This window comes from Nothoprocta perdicaria, unplaced genomic scaffold, assembly GCF_003342845.1.
Source record: "Nothoprocta perdicaria isolate Ctin4 unplaced genomic scaffold, notPer1 scaffold_84, whole genome shotgun sequence".
Lineage (NCBI taxonomy): Eukaryota > Metazoa > Chordata > Aves > Tinamiformes > Tinamidae > Nothoprocta > Nothoprocta perdicaria.
Genome location: NW_020456132.1, coordinates 1,396,828 through 1,421,199, shown reverse-complemented (window position 1 = coordinate 1,421,199; position 24,372 = coordinate 1,396,828). Strand labels below are relative to the sequence as shown.

The window sequence follows — 24,372 nt, the reverse complement described above, 5'->3', positions numbered from 1 at the left end:
GTCCCAGTCACCATACATGGCCACGACCTGTTCAAGGAGATGGAAGGGATGAAGTTTCACTGGAGTCAAGAGCCTCCATTCAATTCAAGTTCACATTTAAATATATGTGATTTGGATGAGAAAGCTTCTGCTTAGGGTTCTGCAAACCCTCAGACAGATTTCTTCTGCAGAAAGGAATCACTAGGAGTCACAGATCCAGACACAGGCCGATGAGGGCCACGCTCTACCTTTCTGAGGGCTCCGTTTGAGGAACTTAAGGTCACCTGAGACCTGCCCAGCTTGAAACCCCCACAGTGGCTGCTGTGCTACCAGCCTGAGCAGCATCGTCCTGGTGGGCTCCAGACATCAGGCAACTTGTGTTCATCACGGTTCCTGTTGGAAAGCATGGCAGTGACCTAATGCACAGGAAGTTCTTCATAGGAAGGTGAGCACCATATGGACAAACCAGGCAGGCTGGTCTCAGCAAGCGTTCAGCAACCAGCAGAGCTGAGCCTGCTTGCTGATAGTGAGTGGGGAGAAATACAGGTAACCCCCAAGAAAATACGTGCAGGAAGTGTACAGGTCAATAATCTAAGAGCTAAAACCTTTCCTGCTTACTAAAGTAGGGAAGGAATAGCGGTGGGTAAACCTGTGCTAAGGACCTCAGCTCCTCCCACATACAGTCTCTACGGATTAGCTTCACTGTGGGGCAGAGAGGCTCCCTAAAGGGAGGATCAGCTCCTAGCAAATAGGAGATCTTCCTCCGTGGACACGTAGCAAGCTGAAATACCAGGGGGCTCAGAGGGACTTGACTTTAGGTCACTTGTTAGCAGTTGTTCCACCTATTTGCAGCACATCAGCATAAAAGACATGTCCGCAGTCAGCACTTACGATCTGACTCCAAGAAACAGCAACCTTGGGGACTTGACTTTGAGCCCTGTATGTGGCACCCACAGGAGAAGTTGCTCCTCCTTGGCTCCTCCTCCCAGATAAAGCTCCTTCCCACCCTCAGCTCTGCAAGGAGACCCTTGAAGGGCAGTTTAGCAAGAGCAGCTGCTGAGCTTCAGAGCAAGGTGTGGGTCCTGTGGGCAGAGAGCTGGCCTGGCAGTAACTGTAAGGGGTAGTGGTGTGAGGAGCTAAACTCACTGGATTAGCAAAGTTCTTTCTGTGGTTTGTTTTTTTTTCTGCTGGCTTGTGTTCTGCAATTCAGATGCCTTCAGTTTGTTGTGGCTTTGGTTTGTCTTTGCCTGAGATAGCTGGATGTAAACTTGCAGCCTGTGAAATGTGGGCAAATTAATACTTTGTGTGCAAGGGACGCACAGGCTGTGCAGCTTGATCAGCTTCTGTAGTAAGTGGTGTCTTGTTCCACTCTGGTGTTTTACCTGAGGGTAAATAAACACCATGGCCAGGCAGCTCCGAACAATTAGCAGAAAATGTAAAGCCTGATGATTAGCCTGACCTGTTCAGATCAAGCAATGGCAGAGCAAGTCATAGGCTCTGTCTGGGGAGGGAGGCATCCCTCAGTGGCCAGAAGAGTAAATTGCAGGTGGCAGCCCCCTCAGCTGAGGCAAACCAGTGTGATCCCCCTGAAGTCAAGAGAGACACCAGCTGATCCTGGCTGCATAGTCGGGCTATGTGGCCTTTCAACCTTTGTGCTGAAGGATTTTGCTGAATTTGCTTAGAACTCTGCTTAAGGTTTGTTTTTATTTTATTTTTAAATCTCCCTTATACAAAGTAGTCATCCTGAAACTATTCCTTTCCCCAATATTTCTGATGTTGCTAAGCAAGGGAATCTGCTTGTCTCAACACTACGTATTGTGTAGTTGCCACAATACTTTTCTGCCAAAGAACTGGTAATTACAGATATCCCTGTGAAAATATTAATATCCAAAGCATGAGAATAGCTCTTTCAAGGTGAAGATCCATCTGATACGGACATAGGCTGAACAAGGGCATATCTCTGCTCTGATTTAGGCAACACAGGCCCACAGTAGAACCCCCTGAAACCAAAAGAAGCTTTCTATAAATGCAGAGGCCTTGGTTAACATGCAGGATCAGAGTTTTAATTAAGCTGGGCTTGGGAAGCAGTGGTTGCGTTTTTTGTGCATGTGGTTTTTTTCCCTTTATAGTTAAAAGAAGTTTCCGTGTGACCAGAGGACAGAAAAGGGCTCTGCCTGAAAAAAACCTGTCAGCAAGTGAGGTGCTGCTTTTTAGTTTTGTGATGCCTGTGTGACCAAGCTTAAACGTTCTGGGAGCATTTGTACAGTTCCATCAACTTGTTTGCAGCACTGGTAAGTCCTGAAATAGCAGACGACAGGCCCATGACTGGTCCTTCGACCTAGCAGTGCTATTTTGGCAGCAGGCCCAGGGTTAAACATAACAAGAGTCGTTTTCAGTCCTTGCTCTCCTGAAGGTCAGTGGCCCAAATGGCTCGATGTTTGTCTTAGCTGTTTCCGGACAAGGTCTGCGTTTTGTAATGATAAGGCAAAATTCAGAGATCCTCATGTTGGCAAGCTCCCACTGCCTCTAATTAGAAACCATGTTTTCCCTGAGCAAGGATGTCGGGATTTGGTCACTGGCAATTTCTAGCTATTTTGACTATGTCATTTTGAGTGGGGCATTTTGTTGTTGTTGCTACTGCTGTCATAAAGGCTCATGACTGCATTTTAGCTGCAGTCAAAGACTTTCATAGTGTAGCACAGCTCATTCTTAGCATTGTCTAGTTTACCAGAATCGTCCATTCCCAAGTGAGACTGACAGGCTCGTCTGCTCAAGCCCCGTGGCAGAAGCACTCTCTCTGCATTAGCAATAAGCCTGGCTCACCCTGACTTGCCAGTTGCTTTCTGAGATGGCTCTCCTCCTTCTAAAGCTCCCTCAAAAAGCTGTCAGAGAGATCTGCGATGAACTGGTCCCATTTCTTCTGCCAGACCTCTTTAGCTTTGGCTTGCTCTTCTGGTAGCATGGCACTGTATCTGTGAGGAGAAGAGAAGCCAGTATGAGAGGAGGAGGGCAGGGGGCAGCGATTTCAAGATGAGTGGCCACAATGAAAAGGTAGGAAGCAGCTACGGATTAACCCCCAACACTCCTACAGTGCATGGAGTAACCCAGCGTAAAGAGCCTTGAGCTCCTGCTCCCGCTGGGACCAGAGACACCACAGCCCTGTCAGCAGCTACCAAGTCCTGCACTGCAAGGACAAACCACCCCGGCCTGTGTTAGCTGGGAGGGTCTCTGACTAGCACCCAGGGGCTACTGCAAAAGGGCCAGGCTACCGTGGCTTTGACATTGTCCCTGGGCTTGGCCCAAATCAGCAGGAAATGAGGGTTTGTCCTCTCCCCAGCCATGTGGGGGCTTGGGTTTGACGTGAAGAGTGCCACAGGATTTGGCAAACAGACAGAACTCTAGGAATGTGCCAGGAGACACTGGGCAACCATGTCCAAACTATTTTGGGACGTTCAGTGCTGTCTAGATAAACAGAAAAAGTGGTTAAACAAACCCAAATTACATGCTGGCAAACTGTTTTTCTTTATTTGCCCACTGGGCCATGGCAAGCACCAGAGCAAATCAAATTCAAGCAGAAATAGAGCAGTGATATAAAAAGTTCTTAATATGGAACATAGCATGTTTTTTTTGGAACTTCCCCTTCCTAGGATGGGGTCCTTGAGGTAACTTTATGCAGGATGGAAAAAGAGACTAAACAGAGATAATGTTTTCGAGAAAGGCTCTCTGTGGCATGGACTGAGGAAATCCTGGGGATCCCATATTCTGCTCTTGGAGGAGATGCACAAAGCAGACTTTGGATTAACAGCCCAATCCACATGACAGAAGATACTCTGCAGCCAAAACCCAAGATGGGTTTCCAGAACAAGCTGGTATTACCCTTAGTATTACAACAGCTAGAGAGGTAAAGAACTTACTTTATAGAGTTCAGTGCAAGCTGCTTTAAGGTCCTCAAATCAGCGCTCAGCCCTCCGATGGCCATGAACACCTCATAGAAGTCATAGGAGACCCCCTTTGCCCCAAAGATAGGAGGATCATCAGGGCTGATCACGATGGGGTGTCCTTCAGCCATGAGGTTGGCAGCGGGGTGAGTCCGCAGGTCAGCGACAAACAGCAGCACCTCAGTGGGGAAGCGTGAGAGAAACACCAAGCAGGTTATTACTGTAGCACAGTGGCACCCATCACACCAATACCTAAACCTGTAGCTGTACCTATAGCGTGTGGCAGCCCCTAGGTATGAAGGAAGAAGAGCTTCCAGAGGGATATTCAGAGCACATCTGCTCTGAATTGCTGCAGGAGGAACTTACCTTTCGCTACTGACTGTACAGCGATTGGTCTCTTAGGTTAATCACCTAAATTAAAGCCAGCGGTTTGAATAACCTTGGCTTATTTATAATAAGAGGGCTAATTTGACTGCTAGTGCTTCAACTGCTGTCTTTTAGTAGCTTACAGATTTACCATGACGCTAAATGCAAGATATGTGGGGCCAGTATCAGGGATGTCTCCCTCAAGCCCACATGGGTACATCTCCACCCCAGAGCAGGTCTTCTGCTGTGCCGAGGGAACAGTGTGTGCCACACAGCTGTGTTGCAAGAACTATTAATTCCATGAAACCAAACGGACTCCCAGTTGCTCTCCCAGCTTCTTGACCTCTTCCCCTCCTGCCTTTATAATGTGTTTTTCATTATGCCTCTAGGTACCTCCCTGGCTCTGGACCTTGTTGTCTTCACTAGGGAGAATTCTGTCTTCCCAGGCCTCTCTGAATGGGAATTTGAAAGATTCTGAGCGGACTGGTGGCAGAAACCTTGCACAGAGACAGAGTGTATCTGCACAACAAGCTGCATTGTAATGTGCAGAGAAAAAAGAGTCAACCTGGGTGCAACAAAAATGTAACATTCACAGCATGGAGCCCTCCAGCTCCCTGCTGCTCTTAGCTGCTAGGGTAAATCCAGGTCCAATGTTCCGACCCCTGACTTAAGACCTAAGCTTTTATCAACATACCTGGTTGGAGATAGGACAGACTTCTATGGGAATATCCTTCTTCAGAGATAATTTTTTGGCTGCTGGGTGTTTACTGAGGGCAAGTCCATGGCCAATCCGGCTGGTATTCAGTAGCAGAGCATCCAGCACGTTATTATCTACAGAGGTGCCCTGCCAGTCTGAGGAAAGACAGATAAAAATCATTACTGTCCTATAAGAAAATATATCTTCTCAAACTGTTAGATGGTCTTGTTAATAAAATTATCAACTGCAATGTGAGAGGGTTTCTTGTGCTTCAAGTTTCAACTTTACCATGAGATGAAACATACCTGTGACTATCCACGATTACAAAGGGAGCCCAGGGTGACTAGTTCAGATGTAGACATTTTCTCTAGAGATGTCAACTTGTAATAAGCACAATGCAATAGTTAAACAGAACTGTCTTGCATGGTGGGTTAAATCCCACCTATATAGGCTGAAAAATGTATTGCAAATAAGCAGACTATCCCAGAAAAGAAGGGCACAGTCAGCTAAGAGTTGCAGTTGGCACGGCCATTCTTTCGTCTTAAAATGTGAAATAAAAGACTGATGAATTCTGGTGCTGTGGATGGAAGGTGGATGCTGCTCTAAGGAGGTAATGGCTGAGTCACCCCAGCAATGATTTCTTCTGCCGCATAACTTCAGGTTACACACAATAATGCACAATAATGTGGGACTTGTCTCCTCGTACTTACCGGTCTCCCCAGCATGGAAAAAGTATGGCAAGTTGACCCCCAGGGAATATGGGATGGTCAAGGCATCTCTCAGCTCCCATAAAGAATGACCTTCATCCTCATTGCCTACCTGGGGAGTAGAAAGAGTAAAGGTATTTTTGAGTGTGCACTGGAAGGTTGTGGGGCTTGCAGCTAGACATCACTACATGGTGTTAACTGAACTGAAATTACAATGTTGGTTTTTAGGAGGGAGGTGGTTGATTCTTTCAAGGCTTTTTGTTAATTATCTTTAGCGAAATCCTTAGCTAAAGGTTTTTTGGACTCATTTATACTGATTTCAGTAGAGGATCCCACTCTGGTATGAAACATATGCCAAATGATTAAGTAGTTACATTGCATCTCTAGAGGCTACCTCAAAGTCATGGAAAAAACACTTACCAGATCGAAGCCTGCCAGGAAATCTGGGAAGCGGGCTCTGAGTGCCATGGCAGTGACGATGACGTCTTTTATCTGGGAAACATTCAGCTTCCTAAACAACAAGAGAAAGAGCAGTGCAGAGGATCACTTTCCTGGGCCTGCCTGCGTTGGGTCTGTTAGACTTGTGAAATGGGGCACTTGCTTTTCTTTTTTGCCAAAAGTCAAGTTCCTCCTGAATCTAGCAACAAGCTTCAAGTCTACAGAGTAACAGTAGCAGAAAAAAAAATGATACTATCAAAGGATCCCCCTGCATGACCACATACAGTCATTTGAGGTGAGGCACGCCTGTCCAAGATTTGCTGGCTTTCCCATCTACAAAGTTGAGAACAGAACTGCAGGAAAATGTTTAAATATTTGTTTCCCTCTCTACTGTTTTGCTGGGAGGGGAGAACAGTTGCATTTAAATAGAGTTTTAAGGTTATGTTTCTTCCAGGCCTGTCGGACTTGAACATCACAGTGCGCTTTGCAGACAGACACAAGCTCGCTCTGTCCATATCCTGGCTGGCAATCCAGCTCTGAACTGGAAACCATGTCATGCAGAGATGGAGCAAGTAAGTGCTGCTGAGAGGTATGTTATATTTGGTCAGGATCACCTCACATGACTTCATGGCATCTGGCTGACTTGGAGAACAGCCTTGTCTCTGCCTGCAAACAGCAGCATGAACATACCATACAAAGGCTGCCAGGAGAAGAGGATTTGCAGGGTCCTGCAAAGACCTTTGCAATACAGAGTGCCCAAACTCGGGCACTTCTGTCACTGCTTCAGCTTCCAAAGAGGGAGAGTATGTCCAGGCACAGGAGAGGAGGACACACAGCTTGGGCACGTACACACACAAGCAGCCTTCTCCTTGCTCATTCTCATGCCCAGGCTCCCATAGACACTTGCCTCTCCAGGCACACGCCATCAAGTAAGCCTGGTTGCTCAGCACGTACACATGCATACTTGATAATTCTCATCCTCAGTCTCCTAGAAGTGCCAGGAAATACTTCAAGAGTCAGTATCCAAGGTCTGACAAACCAAGCTAACAAGCTGTAGCAATTCCAGCCCATCACTCAAAAAGCTTCTCCTCAAGCTGCCCAGGCCGCTCTTTTGCCCACCACTGCCTCCACTGTAAGGTGGTTATGCCCTATCACTCTTAGCCATGTTCAGCCTCTACCTGTGTGCTGTATATATAATCTTTGCTCCAACAAAGTCAGGATGATCTTCCACAAATTGCTTGGTCACTTCTTGGTACGCTGCCATGGACCATGACTTATCATGCCGAGTGCCATCAAGTTCGTATACCTGTGGGATCAAGAAGTACATGGCAAACAGGAGTTAGAAAGGGGGTTTTGTTAGAGGGAGGGAGAAATGAACTGAAGAAAATCCTCAGAAAAACACTCTGTTCCTCAGCGAAATACTCTGCTGCATTCCTGGCAGCAGGGAGGAGGGAAAAAAAAACAGTTAAAACTTTAAAATATTTTAACATATTTTCTTTTTGAAGCCTTTACTAGCTAGCAAGAACTGAAGCATGCTTTTCCTCTCTGCTATATGGTACAAGAAACAAGCCTCTCCATGTTCGGACATGGCAAGCAGGTGCCCTTGGATATCCTGAGGAGAACATGTCCTCTGACTCATGTATATATCAAATGCTGGAGCATTTGTCCAGCCGTCTGGCCACGCATACGCACCACTCTGTGCCTTGCGGCTGCAGTCTGTCCGCAAATGCAGGCCCAGAGCGTGCAAGGGCTGGCCTCCATAAGCTAGCAGCTGGGCTGGCCTTCAGCTCCCCTCCGCCTGAGGTTTGCTCCATGACCTTGAGTAGGTCATTTAATCCTTGCACACTTTCCCAGGTCTCTGGTTGAAACCTGGGAAGAATTATCGTTTTTGCGTGAGCTGTCTCATCAGCCTACTTTGTGAGTTCCTCACTACCGGGACTGTGCATGGGGCTTTTGCCCTGATTTCAGCAGCAGCATAGATCCTATATGCCCTGACTGCTGCTAATCCACAAAGGCACTGCCTGGAGCTTGTAACAAATGGAGGCTGAAATCACTCAATCCATTCTCTTCTTTTCCTTCTTTCATTTTCTTTCTCTTTCACCTCCTCTTCCCCAGTCCTAAGCCAGTTCACCTTCTTATTTTCCTGCTGGAGCTGGTCCCTCGCATTCACAGCAGTCGCTAAGCCCTGCACCCCGCATGGCTTTCCCCCTGTAGGCACCAGGAGCCATGGGGTGGCTGCAGATTATCAAAGGGAATTTTCCACTACTGCAGCTCACAGGAATCTGAGACTTTACACAGCTGAATTTGCAAACACAGCTGGGTTTGAGGGAGCTTTTCTACAATGTTTGCTGTTTCCCAGTAAATCCTGACTTTCATCTACTTGTCTTCAGTCACCGCATCTGCCTTGCCTTGCTGCAGGGGCAGCTTTTGCCGAGTGTCAGTGCCATTGCCCAAGCCTTTCAGAGGATCTCTGGGTGCACAGCTATCTCACCATTCCCATCACATCCTGCTCACCTTGACCTTCACACTGAAGTGCTTTTCTTCCCTCTCGTCTTCAGCTTGGCCTCACTGGCTCTTTCCTGCCTGTGCCGCTTGCGGAGACCAAGGAGCCCCACGGGCTCTGGGATGCTCACAGCCCCCACAACAGTGCCCCAGGGCAGGCAGTCTGTCCGCATGCACCTTGTGGCACGCTGGGCTCTAGGTGCAAACCAGCCGGGTCCCATGCTTGGTGCCAGCACAAAGCCCGGCTTGGGAAGCAAATCTCCCGTGCCAAGCCTCCCCTTGGAAGACATTACAACCGTGTCTAAAGGCTGCCTGTTAATGCAGGGTGTTTTCCAGCCAGGCCCACGCACTCATTTCATTGCAGATATTCTTGGCCCGGAAACCTCTGTGACCTGGGGACATGCCAGCACTCCCGCTGCCTCACAGCACAGGAATCCTGACACTGCTATTGTTTGCTCTTTCCAGGTACCCCAAAGACAGATGGCAACCGAGCTACTTCAGGAGAACTGGCTTGTGACCAGCTCCCAGCAAAGTAAGATGCATATAAGCTTTTTCTCCTCTCCTCTCCTCTCCTCTCCTCTCCTCTCCTCTCCTCTCCTCTCCTCTCCTCTCCTCTCCTCTCCTGCAATCCACCTTTCAGGCATGATAAAGCGTGCCAGCCCGCAGCCCTGAGCACCACAGCCCCATTTCACCACAGGACCAGCCCCAGGCACAACAGGGCAAGGTTAGGCATCCCACTCCCCAGCTGTTGATGCAGAGGCACTCACAAAGCCCGCCCAGCCTCCGAGTCTGTGACAGTGCCCGCCTGGCTGCCCACGGGGCGGCCCTGGGGGGACGTGCCGGCGGCACCGATGGTTGCTGGGCTGCAGACAGTCATCTGCAGCAGGCCCGAGCCTGCCAGCCATTTCATCTCACACAAGGGCAATGATTTAAGTGAGCAAGTTGCTGGCAGACACGTCCTGGAGCCAGGCTGCCGGGAAGGCGCTAGCACGGCACGCTGCGGGATGCTGCGTTCCCCACAGCAGCCTCTACCTGCCTTCCAGCACCGGGCACTCGGCTGCCGTGTCCCTGGGGTGCTGCCAAACGGACCTGGCGGAGCAATTTCATTCCTGTTTTAATGGATTGTTTAGAACGTGGAAGCGAATGGTGTCATTAGGAGTGATGGCCCCAGTTTGTTTATTTTGATAAGGAATTTGCTTCTCTTGCAAGGCTCCCACCCGACAATCTCCTGCTTTGAGAACTTTGTGAAGGATTATATGGAAAATGTATGCCTGCACTATAGAAACTGTCACAGAGAAAGTGTCATTTGTCATAACGATAAGATGGGAGTAGAGTCTGCTGGCAACTGGGATGATGTCAGGGACAGTGTGGGATATAGGATAGACTCACTGGCTGTAGGTGGTATGCAGGGAGAAATATCTAAATTGCTATCAAGTGATTTTAGTGTTAAAGGCAATGAAAAGAGCAGTTCACACCTCACAGAGCTAACCTTTCAGGCTGTCTGCACACTCTGGAGGACAGTGCTTTGCCAGTTAATATTCTAGTCTAAAATAATGTAAATACTATAAGCAGGGAAATTATTCCAGAATAGCTTCAGCAGAACAGGTGATTCTGGTGCAAATCCTAGATATCTTCCCAACTAGGAGTATTAGACACAGTTCCAAGTCAGAGCCTACAACACAGCTTTGCAGTGTTGCCACATCAGGTATCTTCCTCAATCGTTAAGAACAAAGTATTTCTCATTTTCAAGCCCCTGAGTATGCAAATCTCCAACAAAGACCTTTGAATATGAGAAAGCTTTTCCAGCACCCTTACAGTGCCAGGTTCACAAACACCTAAAAACTAAATTCAAGATAGGGCTTGAGAAAAGTTATGGAGACACAGGATTTAAAAGGGAACTACAGAAGCCAAAAAACAGGTACCTCAGGCAGGAGAGCTCTTATCTCGACATACTGTATGTTGTCCTCATAGAGTTCCAGCAGCCCCTGGTAGAAATAGGCCTTGAACACAGGTGCATAGCAGATAAGCCCAGAGGCAGTAAGAAAGACTTCTTCAAATCTTCTCCAAATGTGAGCCTCAGAAGGGTAGGCCAGCTCAGGGGCATCCGTCACCAGGGTCAAGTTTCTCAGCAAGCTGGAGAAAAGAGAAAAGGGAAGAGGAAGAATTAGAAGCATGAACAAGTCCATTAGCTTTCATTATGCAAAAAGCCACCATTTGGAAACTTGGGTGACTTTTACGTGAGGGAATAGGATTCCTCCAAGACAGATGCAAGTTTTATTATCAGAGACCAAGCTTTGCAGACATCACAGTCTCCCATCCACGTCCTTGTAGATGCAGTAAGGCAGCGCTGCCCAAGTGTAGTGAAGAAGGAATGCATATTGGGGAGGACCAAAAGGAGGTAAGATGCAAATCCTAACACAGGTGAGGCTTAGTACCTACCTTGGAGCCTGCTTGCAATACCTAAACAGGTGGATTATACTACAGGTACAATTATGAAGCACCCAGATAGGTTTTACATGACCTATATTTATTAAAATATTATATATTTTAATATATTTATATTTGGTGGTTGGTGCAGATAATATCTGTGAATCAGAAATCCTTTTTTCCCCCAAGCGAAATGAAGCTGTAACCCCGCCTGTTAAATGAAAGCTTGTGCCTTACTGGTAAGTTTTTCAGATTTGTCTGCTGGCAAACAGTTAAGAATTGTGTGTCCTGCCTTTCTCTTGCCTTCAGGATGGTTGGATACTTATTTCCTTCATAGACTCTACTGGAAAATAAGCATCTTTAAGAAATCCAGAGAGGCTGCAGGTTATTTTATCAGGTTAAGTTTGAGAGAACCAGTAAGTGCATTATTGTTGAGTTGTGCATGTAGCTATAGGTGAGCACTTGCATTTGGGACAGGGTGAAAGTCTGTTTATGGGCAAGTTTATAGCTTTCACTCTGGCATTAGGTCCCTTTTTCAGCTGGCCACTTGAAGGTTTTGTCAGACATTTCTCAGGCTGGAGGGCAAAGACTAAGTGGCAATACAGGGAGCAATCAAGCTCATTCCTGGGTGGACAAACTAAAGCCACAAACTAAAGAGAAGGATGCTTGAGGCTCATGGTCTTACGAATCCCAGTAGGCCTGATGTTTATCTAGCCTCAGAGGCTGTGCACGTTCCGATAGAAATACCTTCGGCCATGCTTCATCCTTCATTCAAGTATATGGTTTCTCTTTGATAACTGCTAGTGGTCTTTAGTAATGATTTGTGTTTGATGTCTTGCCCCTCATCCCAGCACAGTGCTCTTCTCTGTTATACAGGAGATGTGGGTTTGATTTGTGCTCGTATTATCTCATTCCAAGAAGCTTCCGTGGATGGAATTAAAGATTTCCCTCCTACAGATCTAAAGTGTGATCTGGTCCAAACCTATAAATGAAGACATCCTGAGTAGGGGCACTGCTTTGGAGTCTCTCCATTCAGAGCATAAAATGGAGCTGTTTCCCCAGCATCTGCCTGCTGGCTGCTCTTGCCTCTCTGAGGTCCCTCTTCCAGAGGCTGCAGTTTCAAATCTTCTTTGCTCTGTTAATTGGTTTGCTGGGAACAATTTTAGAAACAAAACAGTTTATCAGCAGAGACATTTGTACCACATCAAGGGCGAGATTTTAAATGCACAACAGTCAGGAAATCCAGAGTTAAGGTTTCCACAGCAACTTTAGCTCTGCGCTCTTGTGCATTACAATAGGGCCTCTCGGTCCATTATCACACAACGCTGGGCAACCCCAGACACCATTCAGTAAACAAAGCAACCGAACGGAAAGGAGCTGAACCATAACCAGGCAGGCACATGTGCAGCACTTTGCAGCGCGGCCCGCGGCGGCGTTTGGCATTTCAGACATGTTCGGGGGAGCGCTGAGCAGTGACATTGTAGCGTCACCCTAGAAACCAGGAATGCGAGAGCCAGGGGCATCTTCGCAGAGCTTATCTGACTGACAGAGCGCGGTCGGAGCCGGGCCTCCAGCGGCGCTCGGCACCGAGCGGGGACAGGACTTTGTGTGGGAAGAGCTCGGCCAAGCCGCTGGGAACAGGCCGCGGTTAAGCCCGGCTTTGCTGCTCCCTTCCCGGGCCGGCCTTGCTCCCACGCGGCTGCCGGGGCCGCCCGTGGGGGCTCCTCGCAGGCCCGGCATCACTCCAGCTAGCGCCGCAAACTGCAGGAAAAGGGGAGAAGCCTCCACCTGGATCAAAACACCCTGCAGGCCTATTCTCACCACCCGGTAGAGCTGCCTTTTAGATAAGGACCAACAGGTACTTGGGATGCAACTGGGCTTTTCCCATTCTCCGTGAGAACAGACTCCTTCCATAAAGAGCACTTGCCTCTCTGCTCCTTATTTTTAAGTCCGGCTGGGCAAACTTGGGGTTGTTTACTTAGCCTGTGCTCCTGGGCTAGATACAGCAATAAATCCCCACACCACCCTGCTCCTAAAAGCACATAAATCATCTCATGTTTTTTATGATCCCCTTTCCTTTGAGACTGATTATTGATCCTTAGAACTGTGAAGATTTATTAGGTAACAGTGATCCATGCTTGATAACAGGATAATCTCTTAAGGGTCCAGGCGGCCAATTTTGTACCACGAGATGTTGATGCAGATGAAGCAAAGCTTCACAAATACATTTTTTGCTTATTTGCTGGAAAGGAACTTACTCAGTGATCAGGTGCAGACTACAAATAGCTTTCCATGTCATATCATATATACAGTGAACAATGTTATTGCAATGCATATGTCCAAAGGGGCATAACCAGAGTGACCAGCTAAGGATTATTTATTTTTGACAGTGTTTTTGCTTTCTTTTTTTTTCATTTTTTTTTCCCTAACTGCTTTGTTTCCTTGCACTATATAATACCAGAGTGAAAGGTTGCCATTTCCTGATTTTTAAGGTTTTTTTTTTTTTTTTTTTTTTTTTTTTTTTTTTTTTTTTTTTGTTGTTGTTGTTTTTCTATTCCATATAAGTTAATTATACCACCCTCCTCACCATAGTTGCTGAATGTCTTCCAGTGGTGCATTAAATAGTGTGACTAACATCTGTCACATGTGGTTCATTCGCTCGCTCTCTTCCTCTTTTCTTCTCCCCAAGGGGAGACTTGTAGAGAGAGGTGAATGTTTTGTTTCTCTAGTGGATTTTATTTTTCCTTTTTTTTTTCCTTTTTTTTTTTTTTTTTGTAATGTACATGCTGCCCTATTTTTCTGTGGCTAGGGCAAGCCAGAGGACACGAAGGGGAAGGTGCAGGAGGTCTGGGCAGCCGTTAGCACCCGAGGGAATTCTCTCCCCGGCCTAGGCCTGGCCTCTGTGTCAGCTCCCTCGCAGATGACTTCATCCCTATGATAGAGAGCTCCACAGGGCCGCGGGAGACCAACTGCTGGGCATGGCCTTAATCCTTGGGCTACCAGGGGGGAGGCTATTTCACAAATATCTGCAATGTCAACGCTGTTTCCCTGAATATCTCTTGGCATGGTTATTGTGAGCTCTCGCTTTACAAATGGTGACAATTCTGTTGCATTTCAAGGGGAAAAAAATGGCACTCTCCCATATCATAATTAATTGTAAAGAAAACAAGTGTGGAAGTCTTTTTAGCTGTGAGAACAAAATTCCCTTCCTTTCTCTTCCTCCAAGCCCAGAGTCTCTCGACTCTTGAGACAGCATTATTTTGAAAGTTTACCAGTAACATAATACTCCAGGGTCCTCTTGGCTCATAGGGCTTATGTTTTGAATATGAATGATGAAAGTTCCTTTTCAGACAAAGAAACAAAAAGACTTACTTTCAGCATAAACATACAACACATAAAAATACAAAAATACAGACAAAATAGAAAGAAATGGTATCTGTCTCACTGCCTGTGCCCTTGGTGATCGGGAATGCGGTAAGGTGAAGGAGGTGCATCCTCCAGGAAAGAGCCTCATTGTGCTGCTTGCATTTGCTGAGCCACATTATCTTGCATGAGAAGCCTTCCCTACTGCCATATTCCCCTGATACTTTCTTGAAACCACCCAACTATCCATCCGTTCCTTCCTCTGACATCTGCTTTCTCTCAGCTTGTCAGTGCTCAAGGGCAAAGAGGAGTGCAGGGAAGAGGTAGCCTGGGATGCACATGTTCATGAGACTGGGAGAGTTTCCAGAAACTGAGAAGCAGAACAGATTGGGGCCTATTCCTGGCTAGAGACCTATTTCCAGACGGCCAAAAAACATTCCTAACCCCTAGATTACTACCCAGGGATTAGATCAAAATAGGAGGGGAAGCGCCTCAATGTGGCTCTTGTTCATGTGCCTGCGCGTTATGTACGGTGTGACTTCTCTGCAGCTTCAAAGTACTCAAAATACAACGTACTCAAATAAATAAGCCCATGCAAGCACTATGCAAGAGAATCAGGTTTTTGTATGTGGCTCTGACACTTGTTTGCTGAGGAAAATCACTTTGTTGGTTTCTGCCTCACCCTTGGTGTGACCCCTGGGGCAGGTCTGCATTGTGTATTGTATCTACCACTATGGAGTCCTGCTTTGACTTGGGGTTACACAACGGTGGTGTTGATAAATAATACAAAAGAAGAGCAATGTGTTGATATTACCTCATAACCCAAACAGGACCATAGGGAATGAAAGCATGCAGAGCTCCACCCTCCTTCTCCTGCAGGATGTCATGCCACCTACCCTCAGCCAGGAAGGGACCTCAGACTATGTGAATTCAGCTAAAAATAAACACAGTGAAGCGTTATTCCTAAGAAGATTCTGAAATACCCAGGGTGATTGCTTGTGCCTTAAGAATGTGAAGCTATTTCAAAATTACTTGTACATTATGGATTTCCCTGTGGGGTTGAAGAGGTCTAGTGCCACGATATTTCTCTCCTTATTACTCCCAGCTGAAATGGAAAGAAACTATTGGGAAACCAGTTTTCTCTTCAGAAACACATAAGCGACTTCTCACTGGATATTTTTCCTCCATCACATGTCAGGGCAGCCATGCCTCAGCGTATAAAAGGTAGGGAATCCTTTTCTGGGCTCTTTTCTCCCTCTGGGAGAGCCAGCTCTCTGCATCAGGCAGAAGCACAAGTTCCCATTGTGTTTATCATAGAATCATAGAATCATAGAATGCCGAAGGTTGGAAGGGACCTCAGAGGTCATCGAGTCCAACCCCCCTGCTCAAGCAGGGTCACCTAGAGCACGTGGCACAGGGCTGCATCCAAGCGGGTTTTAAAGATCTCCAAAGAAGGAGACTCCACAACCTCTCTGGGCAGCCTGTTCCAGTGCTTTGTCACCCTCACAGTGAAGAAATGCTTCCTTAAGTTCCTGTGGAACTTCCGATGCTTCAGTTTGAAGCCATTTCCTCTAGTCCTATCCCTGCTCACCACTGAAAAGAGGCCGCCCCCCTCCTCCTCACTGCCTCCCTTGAGGTATTTATACACGCTGATCAGGTCCCCCCTCAGCCTCCTCTTCTCCAGGCTGAACAGACCCAGCTCTCTCAGCCTCTGCTCATAGGGCAGATGTTCCAGGCCCCTGATCATCTTCGTAGCCCTGCGCTGGACTCTCTCCAGCAGCTCCACATCCCTCTTGTACTGGGGAGCCCAGAACTGGACGCAGTCTCCAGATGTGGCCTCACCAGGGCTGAGTAGAGGGGGATGATCACTTCCCTCGACCTGCTGGAGACGCTTTTCTTAATGCACCCCAGGATCCCGTTGGCCTTCTTGGCCACCAGGGCACACTGCTGCCTCATGGTCAACTTGTCGTCCACCATGACACCCAGGTCCCTCTCTGCGGGGCTGCTCTCCAGCAGGTCCACCCCTAATCTGTACTGGTGTCCAGGGTTATTCCTCCCCAAGTGCAGGACCTTGCACTTGCCCTTGTTGAACCTCATGAGGTTTCTCGCCGCCCAGTCCTCCAGTCTGTCCAGGTCCCTCTGGATGGCAGCACAGCCCTCAGGGCTACCAGCTACTCCACCCAGTTTGGTATCGTCGGCAAACTTGCTGAGGGAGCACTCCAGCCCTTCATCCAGGTCGTTAATGAATAAGTTGAACAGGACCGGACCGAGAACTGACCCCTGGGGGACACCACTAAGTACAGGCCTCCAACTGGACTCCGCACCATTGACAACCACTCTCTGCACCCTGCCATCGAGCCAATTCCTAATCCACCTCCCCGTCCACTCATCTATCCCACACCTTCGGAGCTTGCCCAGGAGGATGCTGTGAGGGACAGTGTCAAAAGCCTTGCTCAAATCCAGATAGATGACATCCACCGCTCTGCCCTCATCTATCCAGCTAGATATTCCTTCGTAGAAGGTGATCAGGTTAGTCAAGCAGGATTTCCCCTTGGTGAATCCATGCTGGCTACTCCTGAGCACCTTCTTCTCCTCCAAGTGTCTGGAGAGAGCAGCCAGGATGAGCTGCTCCATCACTTTCCCGGGGATGGAGGTGAGGCTCACTGGCCTGTAGTTACTCGGGTCCTCCTTCTTGCCTTTTTTGAAGACTGGAGTGATGTTGGCTTTCTTCCAGTCTTCCGGCACCTCCCCCGTTCTCCAGGACCTTTGAAAGATGATGGCGAGCGGCTCGGCTAGGACATCTGCCAGTTCCCGCAGCACTCTGGGGTGCATCTCATCAGGGCCCATGGATTTGTGGGTGTCGAGGCTCCCTAGATGCTCTCTGACCCACTCTTCCTCTACCCAGGGCAAGCCTTCCTCTCWCTCGCTCTCTTCGTGTGTCCCTAGGGCCTGGGATTATGAGGGAGGGAAGGCAATCCCAGTGACCTAGCAGCCTGTTAGCCCTCCTGCCCTGCCTCCCGTATCCATATCCGCAGGGCACAGAGCCCTGGGGGCTCCGTGAGGAGCGGGTACCAGCTGCCTGCAAGTTCAGTGCTCCCTTTTTAAAAGCACGCCCGCTCAACCTCACCAAAGGGCGCTACAGTAAAAGGCACCAAGTTTCACTTAGGAAATGGCATAATTAGGTTCACCACACAACCTGAGTCCCACTTTCTCCTTGGGTGCCAGCACCACAGCACGGTCTTTAACTACCCTGCACCGCATGCTATTTTCTCAGCAAGGCCGGACCCCGGCCTGCCTGAGCGCTGCGGACAGGGGTGCTCTCCGAAAGGATCCCGACTCAATATTTTCCCGTGTCCTCATTACTCAGTGTCTGCCGCCATGCATTATTTAGCACATGCCATCCAGCTCCCGAAACACAGCGCGGAGCAGCATGCTGCCTCCTGGCTTTGCAGCAGGGCTTTGTCACAGGCTGAAGGGCCACTCTGTAGGCAGATGGGGCTCTGTCCTCCGTCACCACCCTCTGGAGGGGCAAGGAGGCTCTTCTGCCCCTCCACCCCCAGTAATTAAATGCTGAGCAGCTTCCAGGCGACCTGAAAACACCTGGTCCTGATAAAAGGCTGCCTGCTCCAAGGAAGGAGCTCCTAGAAGAGAGTGGGTGATGCTCTGGGGGAAGTGTCTGAGGTGAGACTTGCTAGTTAGCAGTAGGAGATGGTTAGTGTGGGATGAAGCTCTGCTGGGAGGTTGGTGTTGACGGGAATGTACTGCCATGCATGGGGCCTGCACATAGGGCTTCTGGGCTCGCTGGCTGTGATATCCCAGGGCCTAACCTGGGAACTAGCCTTTCCTCTGGGAAAAGTGCCTGGTGTCTGAGGATCTTACCTGGAATGAGCTTCTGTGCTTGAGCATGTGAGTCTCAGCTGGGTTTCAAAGTGAGCACCATAAGGACGGTGTTTGGATGGGGGGAAGGGGTTCTGCTGCATTTTTCTTGTTACTACAATAGCTTTAACTTCAGTAGTTTGTCCAGCTTCCTGCCCTGAGGCAAAGCAATGGCTTTAAAAATTACTTTATTGCTGGGAGTGGGGGAAGCCTAATTGCTTAGCTACCTCTCTTCCTCCTGTGCTCTGGTGTTCTGCCTTACCAGCTAGATATTTTTTTGGTTGCCTCAACAGAGGAGGCAATGTCCTTCACCACACACCCCTGTCCTATGCTGGAAGCCCCTTCAGTATACGTGTTGAGGGAAGGTAGGGGCAGGTGGCATACAACTACTAAAATAATGCCTCTAACCTTGCCTGTGTGAAGGGCCAAAGCAAGGCTGTATAGGAAAGTTTAATTTTGATAGTCTCTAATTCTGGTGCAATTACTGCTGCATCCTGCAAGTTCTTGTATCGTTATTTCCTTGTTCTGCCTACATAGCTTTACTGCAGTGTCCTGTTTCCAGAGCTGCATGTGGATGGCCAAGGAGCACCAGAATGATCCTGACAGGCATGCAGCACTATTATGGAGTACCAGCAGGCCTGCAATTCCTGTTCACTCACCTCTTATCAAACTCGGTCACGTTGGGCAGCTGCTTCCGGTAGGTCTCCAGCAACACCCACCGGGAGCACTGGGCTGGCACGGGATGAGGAGGGTGAGGCTTGGAAAACCTAAAGTGAACAGCACCGGTGCGTGTGAAGCAAATGTAGCAGTTGGGCATGTAGGTGACGTTGTATACCAGCCAGTCCACGCTCAGGATGGCATAGTCGTGCAGGTGTAAGACAGCACCTGGGAAGAGGAAGAGCAATTCTAATGAGACAAGGCAGCTGAAGAGAAGGAAAACTGCTTTAATGGAATAACAATTCAGGCTTGCTCATCCTGGGGCACCTGGAAATGCTTCTGGATAGTCATAATTGACCTCTCCCATCAGTAAGACTGCTGCTCTCTTCCTCTGTGTTGGGCGACGCAGCCCACTCCACATCAAACACAGGGTAGGCAGAGCATGACAGCTCCCTGGGAGCAGAGGCTGGGAGGAAATCAATAGGGAGCTCTGCTTCTCCACTGGGATGGAAAATGCTCCGAGTTACTAAATGTCTTGCAGAGTTTGCTGTGAGCTGGCTCTGGCCCCGCTTAAAGAGGAGCGTTCACATAGGCAGCCATTCACATGGCACGCCAGCTCTAGGCAGACCTGAACCAAGTCTCTGTATCTAGGTTGTTCGAATCCCAGCATATCTTCAGGTCTCTGTCATGTCTTAAACTCTGTCCTAAACCAAAACCCTCTTCCCTATGTGAGTAGCGATAGCTATTACAGTAGTGCTTGAAATAATAATAATTCCTAGGTGATCTGCTCAAGACTGAGGCCTCAAAGACTAGTTCTGCACAAGGAATGACAAGGATGTACTCTTAACCCTGAAAAGCTTGCAGTTCTTCCGAGGACTCGGAGTTTATTTTGGTATCTCTTGGATTGGAAAGTGCTTAGCTAGTCTGCTTCCCCTTTTGGAGAGGAAGAGGGGTTTGCTTTTAAATTCCTTACTACTCAACTCAATGGTGAACAGATAACGGCCCTGTTGTCATCCCAGGCATTTATCTTCACTGGTCAGGATGCTGCACACCAAGAAGTCCCATCAGACTGGGAGCAGAGCAAGACAGTTCTTAGCCATGCATTAGTGTCACAGCCTTGCAGAGGAGCTGACCTGAGGCTCTGCTGAAGCCAGTCACCAGCCTCTTGCCAGGGAGCTGCATGGGCAAGGCCGTGGGATAGCATCTAAAAAGGGACCATCTGGAATACGGAGTGCATCATCCAGATGCTGAAAACTTTCAAATGGGTGTTGAAAACTTTCACCAAAGGCCTCTTATCTTTAGTTAAAGAATGCACCTTGTTCAAATACTTCCTCGCGAAACATAGGGACAAATTGGTCAGATAGGAATCTACGCCTTCCTACTGCAACTGCCTTGACCTCTTGTCTCTCCATTGGACTGCCAGCAGCTCAGAGACATGGAGATGTCAGCACCTGAAAGACAGCTTGCATGGCTTGGATTTCTATATAGCTAAAAGCATCCTCCTGTGTACCCTGGAGAGCTGTGACTTCATGTGCTGGTGTGCTCAAGGGAGCCTGCATAGGGTATGCTAAATGTATTGGACAAATTCATGCCATTATACAACCTAAACTGTTCCAAGTGCCTTTAAAGCCATACATGTGCTGCAGAGTATAGATCAGCTTCTTCTGGTGTGGAGCATGGCATTAGCATATGGCTTCCTGAGCAACAGGGGAGAAAGTGTCTTGGCAAGAGGACGACAGGGCAAATGCCAGCCTTGCAGAGAGGTCTCCCATAAGTGGACAGAAGAAAGCTTGATTAAGAAAGATCAGAAAATCTTGAAGATTTCTTAAATTAAAAGAATACACCAGGGCTGTTTTGTATTACGTTCTACAGGTCACATCAATAGAAGCTTTGTCTTGCGTTCAGCTAGTAAAAGCACGGACAACATCAGGGCGGGATGGATAGGAGAAGGAGCCCGTAGGCCAGAGCCTACCTTTTGGCATGCGCTTTAAGATGCTGAACACTGCGCTCCGGTCGATGAGGCTTTTGGCCCGGAAGAAGTGCATGCTTGGAGGGAACAGCCCTGTGTTCATGGCAGTAGCCACCTCCTCCTCCTTGAGGCTTACCAGCTTCGCACTGAGCTGCTGCTCCTGCCTGTCCAGCACCAGGTTACCCCCTGTCTGACAGGCTTTCTCCTCCTGCATCAGGGAGTCTCTGTCCTTCCAGAGCGGGAGGGGAAGACAGAGGGGAGCCAAGTTCAGCAGAAGGAAGCACAAGCAGAATGCCAGCCTTGTGCTGCGCCCAGGTGGAGGCTTCATCTTACAGCTGCACCTGGAAGAAGGGAAAAAAAGTACAAAATCTGTGTAAGCCCAAGGCAGACTAACACCTTAGCAATGACCCACTGAGTCATTAAGGTGCTGGCTCCTCCTGCAAGCGGAGTCAGTTAATGTGATGCTTGGTACTGTGGTGCTGCCATGCGCCGTATCCCGGGCTTTGCGTTCCCTGGGGCGCTGCTGACGTGTGCAGGGTTGTGGGGAGGACACATCCTGCTCCACAGGATAGTGCATCGTGTGGACCTGCGACGTGGTGAGGGTCCAGCCCTAGGTCTGAGAACTGGGGAGGCTGGGACTCTGCCTTGCAAGACAAGGTAGGGATCCCCACGCATCGGGGGTGCTGGTGACAGGGTGCCCTGCTGTGTGGCCAGTGCCAGAAGCAGGGGGCAAAGTGCCTGGGGAGATGCTTCTGTGAGTGTACAGGCTATGCTGGAGTGCAGAGCTATGCAGGTCCTGTCCGGTGCAGTCAAGAAGACTTTGCTACGTCCTCACAGTGTATTGCAGCTACCAGAGGCTTTAGTTCACAGCCACATGTCGCTGCTGCTTCCTGCACAGCAGCAGGAGCATGTCCCTTTCTTGCAGTCCCAGAAGAATTGGACAGGAAGGGAGAACATGGGAAAAGTAAGAGCATGTAAATCACAGGAGTGAGGCACATGTGAACTCGGGGATCTCTGCCCTTCCCAAAAAAGCACAGCTGCAAGCCAATATCCCAACACCAGGCTCCAGTGATCCTCCACACCAATCCCACCAGACCACAGCGGGCTGCAGCAAGACTCGACGTGTTGAAACGGCCCCCTGTGACTTATTTTACGTCCTGCTTGCACGCATGCTGTCTGCTTCCAGCCTCTTCTCCACCCCCGCCCTTGCGTGGACGTTTTCACCCTTCCCCACTTCTGCCCCATCGGTTAGCCCCACAAGATGCAGACTTGATGGGGAAGCAATCCACCTGCAGAGCCGCATCAAGCCTCGCTCTGAACCCGGAGAGAAAAACCTCCCCAAAAGGCACCAGGACAGCCCTGGTGAGACTGACTCACTTACTGTTATTTTTTTCTCCTCCTTGCATCCAGAGCTCGTCCAACTGCAACCGGAGAGAGCAGGGAGCAGCTTTCTTTTGCAAGCAGGAACTGCCAGGGCCAAGGCTAAACACGCCGGCTCCGAGCCGGCCGTGCCAAGCAAGGCGCGAGCCAGCCCCGCTGCACACAAACAAAGTTCCCCTTCCTGTCCTGGAGTTTCGCTTTGCTCAGCTCTTATTCTTCCCCCTCCCCTGTCCCTTACAGCTTCATGAATATATAAAGAGGAGGAGGAGGCAGCTGTGGTTAGAGAAAGGCTCTGCAAGGGGCCTGAGCAGCCAGGTGAGGAGAGCTGAGCCCCTTGCTGCGCTGGCGAGGGGCTGCTTCCCAAACACGCTGTCCCCAGCCTGGCAGTGCTGCCACGCTGTGACCCGTCACAGCAGCCCCCGGCACGTCCCCTGCAGCCCTCCTGCGTGTCCCGCAGCTCCTGCGTGTCCCGCAGCTCCTGCATCGCTCCAAAGCAGCCTCAAAGGAACGCTCTGACGCTCCCCGTGCAGGGAGACTCCAGGGATAGGGCTGAGCTTCGCTAGTCTCGTCCCATGCACAGTACTGGCCTTTCAATGCTGTTTAACAGCACTGCAAATTCTATTTAATAATGCCTTTTAATCTGAGAAGGTAAGAATCGGTAAAGGTATGTTAAAATGGTTTTTGGCTAATCCCTGTCAGCTCTGTAAACCAGGCCAAAGCCACGCTGACAGAACTCCCCAGAGCAGAATTCGGCACACAGCGATAAACTTTTCCCCGTGGAGTAAATTAGGGGTTAGTGGGGGCACAGTTGTTAAAACGTCTTTTTTTTTTTTTTCCCCCAACCATAACAAATATTGTAATTTCACTGCTTTATTTTGCACAGTTAAATAGGCTTAGTTTTAAAGTTATTTAAAACAGATGTTACATAAACAGCTTCCAGTGGAGAACAAAGTCCACTTTAACCAAAATTTCAGTGTTTTTTTTTTTTTTTTTTAAGAAGAAAGAAAGATTCTGCAAGTCAGCAGCTAGTGGAAACAGCCAGCAGCAGTCAGAAAAACCATTTTAAAGGTAGAGAAAACAGTCTGGTCAGCAATACATTAAATTTCATTGCCAGGTACCACTACAACAGACTGAACACTACTGCGGACAGGTCGCCCCAAATATTCCAGTTACCATCTGGATATACCGTGCCATCCCCCTCTTCTGATCTATTCACCGTTTGCTGTCACTGAGATCAAGCTTGGTAGGAAATAAGAAGGGAAGCCTGCTACCTTCAGGGTTAAATCAGGGTTTTCTAGTCCTGTGCACTGGGATTGACTCTTCTTTTGAACCCCAAATGTGAGAACGTGCGTGGAGGGTTGCAGTGCCCTCCTGCTTGCTCTTGGGCAGGAGAGGGCTTTTCTCGAGGCCTGAGATAATCCTGCTTTCAGGGAGGAATTAGAAAAATAGGGAGTGTATTCGGGCCCCCTGAACTTGAAGGATGCCCTGGTTGCGGAAAGCTCCACAGCAGCTTTTAGTCCATTAAAACAACCTAAGGATCAGAGGTAGGAGGAGAGACTGAGGAGCGAGGCATGCAGCGTGGAAAAGGGAAGGTTGAGCAGAGACAAGCGTTCTGCCCATAAATACCTTCAAGGGAACAATATAAATGAAGGAAGGGAATTGCTCTAATTATCTCGGAGTAGTAAAGCCTGGAGTTGGGACCATAAAACCAAATTCAGGCCAGGCAGTTAGAAAAATGTCTTTGCAGTGAGAAACCAGGCACTAGAGGCAGGTTTGAAGGGAAGGCTGAGACTGGGGAGAGCACTGTGTGAAGGGCCTCCAAGAGCAGCCCACAGCTAGGCAGTGGTTTTAAAAAAGCCTGCCAGAGGGGCCTCACATATTTGCCAGTTTTGCAGCACTGATTCATCCTGCTGAGTTGAGGTTGAAAAACAAAACCAAAGTCCAGTGCTAAAACACTGCTTTAATGGAACTTTTCCACATAAGCCATTGTAACAGTTGCTGGGAGAATGCTATGCAGATGTTGAGAGAAATGAGCTAAGAAATAAGGTGTTCAAGATGCTTTGCTCTCTGTTA

The 24,372-nt window shown here is 48.7% G+C and overlaps 1 protein-coding gene across 1 annotated transcript; it reads right to left on the bottom strand.

The window, feature by feature from the left end:
* Positions 1-74: 74 nt before the first annotated feature.
* On the bottom strand, positions 75-22,441 carry ADA2 (adenosine deaminase 2). The gene is made up of 10 exons (XM_026052159.1): positions 22,301-22,441; positions 20,923-21,260; positions 18,953-19,178; positions 10,550-10,760; positions 7,304-7,431; positions 6,108-6,198; positions 5,691-5,799; positions 4,978-5,135; positions 3,894-4,096; positions 75-2,951 (listed from the first exon to the last, which is right to left on the bottom strand). Exons 2-10 carry the CDS (start codon positions 21,245-21,247, stop codon positions 2,843-2,845), a joined length of 1,560 nt encoding a protein of 519 aa, XP_025907944.1. The 5' UTR covers positions 21,248-21,260; positions 22,301-22,441; the 3' UTR covers positions 75-2,842.
* Positions 22,442-24,372: the final 1,931 nt, after the last annotated feature.

Bases quoted from the DNA above. Each gene is read 5' to 3' on its own strand.
- ADA2 (XM_026052159.1), bottom strand. From the start codon at position 21,247: ATGAAGCCTCCACCTGGGCGCAGCACAAGGCTGGCATTCTGCTTGTGC. The intron at 19,179-20,922 runs GTAGGCTCTGGC...TCCTCTTCCCAG, and splicing joins CTTAAAGCGCATGCCAAAAG to GTGCTGTCTTACACCTGCAC. The intron at 5,800-6,107 runs GTAAGTGTTTTT...TCTACTCCCCAG, and splicing joins TCCTGGCAGGCTTCGATCTG to GTAGGCAATGAGGATGAAGG.